The 9,319-nt window shown below is 38.1% G+C and overlaps 1 protein-coding gene across 3 annotated transcripts; it reads right to left on the bottom strand.

The window, feature by feature from the left end:
- Positions 1-72: 72 nt before the first annotated feature.
- Positions 73-9,125, bottom strand: gucy1a1 (guanylate cyclase 1 soluble subunit alpha 1). 3 transcript variants are annotated; one of them, XM_029432911.1, is made up of 8 exons: positions 8,658-9,125; positions 8,326-8,393; positions 7,602-7,690; positions 6,774-7,489; positions 4,530-5,015; positions 2,892-3,035; positions 1,664-1,818; positions 73-1,404 (listed from the first exon to the last, which is right to left on the bottom strand). In XM_029432911.1, the coding sequence occupies exons 1-8, from the start codon at positions 8,898-8,900 to the stop codon at positions 1,266-1,268; spliced, it is 2,040 nt and encodes a 679-aa protein (XP_029288771.1). In that variant the 5' UTR covers positions 8,901-9,125; the 3' UTR covers positions 73-1,265. The 3 variants fall into 3 exon arrangements, with proteins under 3 accessions (XP_029288771.1, XP_029288779.1, XP_029288789.1); XM_029432919.1 differs by having other exon boundaries at positions 8,670-9,125; XM_029432929.1 differs by having other exon boundaries at positions 8,747-8,765.
- Positions 9,126-9,319: the final 194 nt, after the last annotated feature.

Here is a 9,319-nt window from a genome sequence, read left to right as displayed (position 1 = left end):
AGCGTAATTTAACATTTATTACATATTTATATTATAGAGTACTATATTCTATACACTGCAGAGTCACTTAAGTATGTTAATGTCAATATTTATTGCGCTTTGATTACATTGATTAAAGCACATCATTATGAGGGATATAGTAGAACATTCAATATTATTATTCTTGTGTCGTATTACCGCTGTATAGGAAAGGAGTGCTATGAACCCAATGCAATAAATACAGTATAAACATGTGTACAGTGGGGGGGGGGGGGGGGGAAGTAAAAAATACATGTACAGTACTTATATTAGAAGAATGCAACTTTGGAATGCTTTGTCTAATAAATGGAAGTCTACGTTACATGTTATTACAAATATATACTGAGTTGGAACCACAAAGCTCTGGAAGAAATTATTGACCTGTAAAATGCATATTGAACTACTTCAAGAAAGAAAGAAAAACAGGTAAAATAACATGAAAAATCTGTGATCCTGCCTGTGTATTTCCCATAAGGCACCTGAATCTGCTCTGCATCACTCCATTAGATTAGAAGAGTTCATTTCAGTTTAAGAAGGTGGGGTGTCTCCTTAATCTTTGAAAAACATTATAATTTGCTTCAGATTTTACAAATTTGTTATGAAATTCTCCAATGAAACTCAGAAAGTCAATACTTTACAGTACATTAGTAATACAGTTTTAATCTTGTGTTCTTCTGCCAACAGGCCAAGGTGCTTTTAGCAGGTACCTTCTGTAGTTTCAAGAGATGTGAATGGACCAGTCGGATATTTACAGAACGCAATATTGATAGAAAAGAAAGTATAGCAACATCATATTGAGGATCAACATCCAAAATGTATTTCTATATATGCAAGACAATATGTTTGATTCTTTACAGCAAACCAGAAGCAGCTACTTACTTGTTTTGGAAAACTGTATGCCCTTTGTGGTCACATATATGTTAAATGTTAAAATGAACACAACAGTCAAAGACACTTTTATATATTATATTTGCAGAGATGACTCATTCTGGAAGAAAAATGAAGGAAGTGAGTATTTCTCTGCGCTACAACTGTACAAATGGATAATTGTACAGACACCAGACTCATGTTTGACAACAAACTGACATGTCAGTATTTAAGCAGCTGCAAGAGTTTGACTGATAGACAATATCATCAATATCTAAACAACCCAAAACAAAATATACAAGGTGTTCGCACTGTGTTCACTGAATACGTTTATATTTTTGTTAAATCTAACATTTTTTGGGCTCTGCAGCAGCTTAACTTCATTTCACAGTCAGTTTTGAAGTTTTGAAGGACGCCTCCAAAAAGTAACAAACACCAGGGATGTCCTCTGGGAAGTCGGCCGGAAGCTCCTGTCTGCTCCTGGGAACGAAGACAAACTCTGGCCGATCCTTCAGAAATCTGGGATAAAGCGCACACAAATAAAACATGAATCTAAAAACAATGTGGCAAATGATTTGACACAAGAGGAAACACAGTGCTCTTCTAAAAGTTAAGTTTCCTGTCTAGAGCACTTTAGGGTTTTTCCCCTCTGCGACAACCAACGATATCATACATGCATTCATTCAAGAGGGGAGTTATAAGATAGTGTTGTAATCCTAATGGAAAAATCCAAATTGCAAAAAATGATTTGAAACCTGGATTGGATGTGTTACTTCACCTGTGGGTTGTCGGGCTAATGTTGATTCTGCTAGGCTGGCTGCAGGATTCAAACTTGTTAGCCAGTGTGACATTGTTCCCGAAAAGGCAGTAGCGTGGCATCCTCACCCCAACTACACCAGCCAGCACTGAACCAGTGTGGAGGCCGATACGCATCTGAGGAAAAATGCAACATTTAACATGATTCAGGCTTCTGCTCGTCTTTTGTTCATCAATTGTTCTCCAATTTTTAACTATACATGATTGTAGTTTTAGGTACCGACGTGAATACAGATTCTGTATTTCCGCAGGCATGAGCAAATAACTTAAAAAATATATATATTGTCTAGAAATTCCATGAAAATGTCAAGCAATCCAACATGAGCACCGTCCTGCTGCTGTACTTGCTAGCGCATAAATTCTGCAGCTAAAAACAGTCCTTAACAAACACACAATGTACTCCCTTTTAAAGGTACCATGTAGAGTTTTTGGCCACTGGTAGCGCTGTGGAGTTATGTTTTAATGAGTTGGACCCCGTTTTGTTTGTATCACGCACATGACGACTCACATAAATGTGCACAAGCATATTCCTGCCTTTCTTTCGCTACTATGCTCATCAACAGTTGGAGCGGGGGTCAGGTACAAAGGAACAAAGCCACGTGCCGACAAATACAGTAAAGAATATTGCTATAGTAAACAAGGATGTACTGCACAAATACTTCTTAAAAAACAACTTTGCAAATGTTTTCTAAGGATGGAAATGCCTTATTTGTTCGACCCCAAGGATGTACAAATGTACTAAATGTGCAACTTTTTGTGTTTGTCAGCTACTGCAGTAACATGCTTTTTTAATTTACTTTTTTTTACATTTTCCTGTAATTTGCCATTTTTTGTTTACTTGGATCAACATAGTTATCAGATCTCAATACTTTCCATTTATTAGATTTACTCCTTGAGTTGCTAACTTTACACAAAATATTTGTAATATTACAGAAACATGCATAAGCATAATGTAGGTATTTCTTTATGTATTCACTGGTTAATATTATGCTAAATTCTCTACAGATATATTTATTTGAGTGACAGCTCCTCTTCTGTTAGGGAAGGGATCATTTATTTACAAATGAGAGCTGTTTCTTTTTAAATGGAAACTCCAATAGAGTGTTTGTATAAAATATCTTGCGTTAATCTCTTAGTTACATCATCAAGTTGAATGATGAGTATTATGCTAATCAATACTTGACCCTCACCTTTATTGGTTCTCCAGTTGGCGTCATAACTTCGTCTGAGAGCTCCATCATCTTTAAGGCCATGAGTGCAATTTGGACGGCGTGAGTTTCGCTCTCCTTGTGTAAGCCACCAGCTACACAGTACGCATCACCGATGGTCTCCACCTGAATACAGCAGATGATGATTAAAATTATTTCTAACCTGGCAACTGACACAGAGAAAATGATAAAAAATGCATTTCAAATATACTTTGACAATAAACCTTGAGCAAAATGACACATATGAAGTAAATATTCATCAACATCTCTTCACAATCTGACTTGCTCTCTATCTTGTAGCAGAAGACAAAGGGCAAAAAGCTGAGGAGTAATAAAACTTAAAATGTAATAGTACTTGATCCCCGGTCATATTAAAAAGTCCACACAGGTTTTTTTCTTCTTCTTTGTACGTGTAAATCTGGATCAGAGAGCACTCAACAGCTATGTGGCAGAGACAAAGTGAAACTATTTTTAGGCTCATACATGTGGAGTGGAAACAGGGTCCTGAAGGAACCTCTGACTTCCTAGCGTTTTACGAGATATTTGTCAAACATGCTGCTCTCGGTGTTATGCTTCCATGACACTTTGATTACATTATCCAACCTCCCTGTAGATTAGCAGCCCTTGGCAGACACTGGGTAGTTTGTTGAGGTAAAGTCTGCCTTTTGAACCTGTTGAGGAATCGTGTATTATTTTGTTTGATAAAAAGTATATATGCAAAGGCAAATTATTTAACTTCATACACCCTATGCTACTATCGGATTTACTAAATCATTATTTATTATTAGCAATAATAATAATAATAATAAAAAAAGTGACATCTGTTTTTTTATTTATCTGTGAGCTACTTTTTCCACTGTTGTCAGCAGCTTACAGTCACCTCAGATAAATGATTAATTAAAAGGCAGATTTAGGTGTTTGTATGGAGCTACAGGCAGGGCCACAGCTTCCGTACCATTGAGGATACTGAGAGTGTTTCCTTTATAATGCATTTGGGAATTTGAGGAGTTTTCAGGCTGATTCTTGATATTCTTGATCAGAATATATCAGAACATTTCACTGCCAAAACAAATTATTCTCCACCACAATTACATTCTGTATCTGGCAGTGTTGAGGCAGGCATTGGAACAACATGTGGGGAGTTCAAATGTACAGAAAATATAATTTAAGAGTTAAATAAATATGTGATTTCTTTAAATACTTTGGCTACAGGGTAGTTAAGAATTTAAAAAAAATGTAAAGGTATGTTTTAAAATACTGTAATTTTCTCTTAGATTGTATTTATAAAGATGTTAAATCTGACTTAGTATTGTACCATGTCTTTCAAACTTTGCCATAAGAAACATCATAGTTTGACACAATGCCACGATTGTTCACCTGCTGACTGTGCTAGTTTCATGACCTTTGATACTAAAACCTTAATTACATTTAACATTTTGTAATAAGTTTGAACGTAACTGTCTAATGTCAGCTACTTCTGAAATGTCTCATATATTCTCAACTCAGCAGTTGCAATAGATAAAAAACAAAACAGGCACAGACTAAGGTGTTAACTCTGTCGTCAGCTCTTGCAAATCAAAATAATTCTCTACAGTATTTACTTATTTTACATTAACCCACCTTATAAATATCAAGCTCTCCACACTCGTGGTCAAACCTGGTGTACAGCTCACTGAGCATGGTTATCACTTGCATCGGGGTGCAGCGTGAGCAAACAGCCGTGAAGCCCACGATGTCGGAGAAGAGCATTGTAACACGTTCAAACTTCTTGGCCTGCACCGTCTGGCCCTGCCACAGCTGCTGCGCCACAGTGCCTGGAAAGATGGAGAAGAGGAGGTCCACTGTCTTCTTCTTCTCCTCCTCCAATGCCTGGTGAGCGTGCTCCAACGCTGCTTTTGCCTTCCCCAGACGCTTCTTCAAACCGTCCTGGGCTTTGGCCTGTTCTCCAACCAGCACCACGTCACGCAGGGCGTTATGAATGGGGATGTCTGACAGGTAGAGGCCGCGGCCTGTTAGCTCCTCCAGCTTGTCCACACATGGTGAGCCCAAGAACAAGATGGCGTTGGACTCTGAAACGTAGATCATCTGACCTTTAAGGTCCATGAGCTGGAAGGAAAAATCAGATGAGAAAAGTAAACTTTTGTGGAATTTGGTCAACAGCACCTAGTGGGCCTGATTTTTATTTCTTTTAAGATTAGCAAGTTAACTCTGTTTGCTACATTCTGAAGTAAAAGTCTCTTATTATTATTATTATTATTATTATTATTATTATTATTATTATTATTATTATTATTATTATTATTATTATTATTATTATTATTATTAGTTATTATTTTTATAAGTACAAATTTCCCACAACCAAAGAGAAAAATAATGTTTTTCTGAAAATATACAATGGCTACATACATAAATTCCATATATAAACATAAATAGACATTTAAACATTTGACATTAAGAAAAGCAAACTTGTCATTTGCGTGGTATTTATGAAAGTGCAGCGGTGTGCAGCAGTCCATCAACCACAACAGTAAAAAAAAAAAAAAAAGCCTAATGGGTTATTTATGTTCCAGGGGAGCAGCAATTTAAAAACAATCCCGTGTAACACAGATACAGTTTTTACTAGCCTTGGTCAAAATATCTGCTCAACTATTTGAAGGATTGCCATGATGTTTTGACAGTTATTGTTCCCAGAAGATGAAACCTTCTGACTTTGGTGATACCCTGACTTTCCCTCTTGGGCCACCGTGAAGTTGACATTTATGATTCAAAGTGAAATTAAACAGTTTGATGTGTTGCCATGACATTTTGCGCAGACATTCATTTGTGTGAATTATGGGTGATCTCCTGACCTTTCATCTAGCGCCATCATGAAGTTTAAATTTGTCAAATACTTCAGGTTATGACTAAGACTAAGTACTTCAGCATCAACTGTACTTCATGTCTACAGCTAATTTTAGCATGTCAATACCTTAAACTGAAATGGTAAACATTATAACATCATCAGTGCTTTAACTTAAACTAAAATACTGACTCTAATGATAAATAATACATGAGTAATGAGTAACCTAATAATGTATCATATAATAACTTAAAGTATTTAAAGAATCAGTATTAAAACGCAAAGATTGTATCTTGAGGTTTAAAAAATGTAGAAGAACATATTTCCTATCTTCTAATTTTATGTATTTATTATTATTATTCTGACACCCAGCTTATGCCAGTTATTACATTTACTTCACCTCGACTGCCAAAAGCTCAAACAATAGTTTTGGACCTCAACTTTAGTGTTAGTCTTCTAAACTGTTATAACAAAAATAACGCTATAGGTAAAAATAGAGCTAGGAGGAGTATTTTAATATTTAATGTTAATAACATAATTAATGTTGAACGTGACGAGTAATATATCATGAACCCCAGATTGAAGAAGCTGAGACGCTTACTGATGTGTACCTTTTATTTATTGGACTCCACTAACAGTAAAACTACCATAGTGTAGTGGAGACTAGTGTTATAGTATTTCTGAATGTTATTAAACCACTGCCATGTTTACTCACTGATAAAAAATAAATAATCTTGTCATGGCGATGAAGGCTGTGCACCCTCACATAATAGCACAGGCATGGCTGTGCCTTTGATGGATAAAATGGTTTGACATTTGCTTCTGATCTCCGTTGGGGGTCTAATGTTGATCTCTATTTCAGACGCACCGGAGAACAACACTAATAAGCTTGACTGCTTATAAATAGCATGATTTTTTTCTCTCTATCTCACTATGAAGACAATGACCTGGGGACCTTTACTGCCTCATTAGTCAGTACAGTGACGTCACTTTTCAAGTTATATCTCCCAGACATGTTGACGTACCTTCCCTGTGTTATCTGTGATGGAGACTCCATGTGTGATCCGAATGAGGAACTGTGTGTTTAGCATGGTCAGAATACCTTGAAAGGTACATTTGATCTGGGGAGAGACAATCGAGAAGTGTTCTTGGAAGGTAGAAGACCGCCTCAGTCCATCCTTCCTGAACAGTCTCTTCCTGAGCCCGTGTCCTATTTGTATCAGAACCAAGTCCTGGTCCAGGATCAGATGGAAAGGGAAGATAGTGGAGAACAGGGAGGTAGGAAGAGTCCCAGCTGAGGTAGCCCGCAGCGGACTGGGGCTCAGACTTTTAGCATCCTTAACTACAACTGTGTACAGAAGACTAGGCTGAGGGCTGGACTGCAAGATGCTGTCTTTAGCACAGGGGGGGTCCATCAACACATCCACAGTGGTGTGATACAACAGGCGGGCAGCAGCTTTGATGACTCCAGGGAAGAAGAGCTCAGTGGTCGGGCGGGGGTTGAAGAAATAGACAGTAAGCAGACCTGCATCCTTGTCTAAGCACAGCACCGAAGGTTCGTTTACACAATCCTCTCTGTCCGGGTTGGGCGGCGTGCTGCTCTGTTTCAACAAGACATTGAAGCTGTTGAGGAAGTCGTGGAGAGCTCCCCCCACCACTCTCAAAATGTGTCCGTCGTCCTCATAACACATGTTGAAGAGCTCCTCGCCAAGAGCGACTTTTAAAGCTTCCATCTCGATTTCTATCGGACAAATGAAGGGAAACAGGTGAAGATGTGAAGCCCTCAACACCCAGAATTATTTTAATAGAAATTACACATTATTTTATCATTTGAGTTTCAGATTTGGCATTACCTGTTCTGGTTGAGTAAATGTTCATCATTTCCACTAAATGCTCTGGTTCATCGCTGCAACTCTGATCGTCTGTACAGCTAATTGTAGGACTGCCAGATGACAAATATCAAAGTCAATGGACCATCCAATACATCAAACTAGAGTTGCAACTACCTAATATTTTCATTGGCAGTTAATCTGCTAAAAATGTTGTTCATTAATTGACTCTTGATTGCTTTCCCTAGAAAAAAGTAAACAATATCTGTTATAATTTCCCAAAGCTCAAGTCTTCCAATGTATTGTTTTTACTTTACAGGCCAAAACACAAAGATATTCCATTTACTATCATATATAACAAAAAATCTCACATTTGAGAAGCTGCAACCAGCAAATCTTTGACATTTTTGTAGAATGTTTCATTATCCGCTTGCCATTTTCAATATGAATGTGCCTTTCAGCAGATTTCTCAGGAAATATATCTCTACCTTTGGGTATTACTAGCAGCCTGCATCACACCTTATTATTGTTATCATCATAAATAGGGTAGCGAGATACCATTTGTAAGGGATCTTGAGATAAACAGAGGACCAAATGAGGCTGCAACATCTTAGCATTGTTGTTGTTATTATAATCTGTCGTAGTATAGGCGTATCATTTACAGCAGCAGTAGTAGTAATTGTAGCAGTATAGGAGGAGCAGTGTAGTTGTTATAAGTGGCAGCTGTATTTAAAAACACACGTGTTACCTTTCAGAGTCCCTGGTTTGATCTGATAGTCTCATCATTCGTTGGAGGGCAGTGTGCAGCCTTTGAAACTGTATGACAAAGTGTTAAGCGAGTTAAAGGTCATCGTCTGGCAACCCTGAACGGCAGCTTTAATTGCAGGAGCGCAAAATTTGCAAAAGCAGTATTTAAATATCTTTATCTCAAGTAGTCATGATGTCTGCGCGTCAAGGCAGACATGCGACAAACACACAACTGCAGTCAATATGCGTTTTGTTCATCTTCATAAATCTATGTAAAACATACTGTAGAAGTTGCATGATGTGAATATTAATACATTTATTTTTTAAACTCACCTCGGGACATACCAATTTTCGGATGCTCTCTCCAAGTGTATGCAGGTTAACTTTGGCTCTGCTTGTTTTCTGTTGAGGTAGATCCTCACCTATTTTTCCGTGCACGTCCTTAGAAATAGGCAGTATATCCGCGGCGTCAGTTGAGCGCACCTCAAAGTCTCCGAGCTCATTATTTTTGGCGCTGCTGCTGGAGAATGGACACTCTCCTGATATCTTCAGCTCTTTCAGCTTCGCGCAGAACATCTTCCCAGCTGTATAATCTCCTGGCTCTGCTCTTCTTATCTTATTTCCGAGGGAGACAGTCTTGGTCGAGCAGCTGCGGTCTCTGGGAGAAATTCCATCATCTGGTGTGCGTGCTCATCCAGGATACCTTCCTCCTCCCGACCCGCTCATTGAAATGATCAGCACCAAAGCCAGAGACTACATACAATATTCATTAAAAACTGCACGGGAAATTGATGGCAGGGAACTATCATTACCAAAAGCCAATGAGAAACTGGAGAAAAAAGAGCAGTAGGCCAATCCATGCGCAAGTGGGGCTGGTGTAGCCGAGCAACCTATCAGCAATGAGAAATTATTTCCAGTCGACTTCTCTCATGCAGTGGACTTTTTTTTATTTAGATCAGCCTATAGACTGGCTCCCATCATGCCAGTACATAAAC

The sequence above is a fragment of the Cottoperca gobio genome, chromosome 1, assembly GCF_900634415.1.
Source record: "Cottoperca gobio chromosome 1, fCotGob3.1, whole genome shotgun sequence".
In the NCBI taxonomy this organism is placed as follows: domain Eukaryota; kingdom Metazoa; phylum Chordata; class Actinopteri; order Perciformes; family Bovichtidae; genus Cottoperca; species Cottoperca gobio.
Note: the sequence above shows the minus strand (reverse complement) of the source record. Positions and strands in the feature narration are given on the sequence as shown.

Bases quoted from the DNA above. Each gene is read 5' to 3' on its own strand.
- gucy1a1 (XM_029432911.1), bottom strand. From the start codon at position 8,900: ATGTTCTGCGCGAAGCTGAAAGAGCTGAAGATATCAGGAGAGTGTCCA. The intron at 7,691-8,325 runs GTAACACGTGTG...GTCATCTGGCAG, and splicing joins CAAACCAGGGACTCTGAAAG to TCCTACAATTAGCTGTACAG. The intron at 3,036-4,529 runs GTGGGTTAATGT...TGCTGTATTCAG, and splicing joins GAGAGCTTGATATTTATAAG to GTGGAGACCATCGGTGATGC.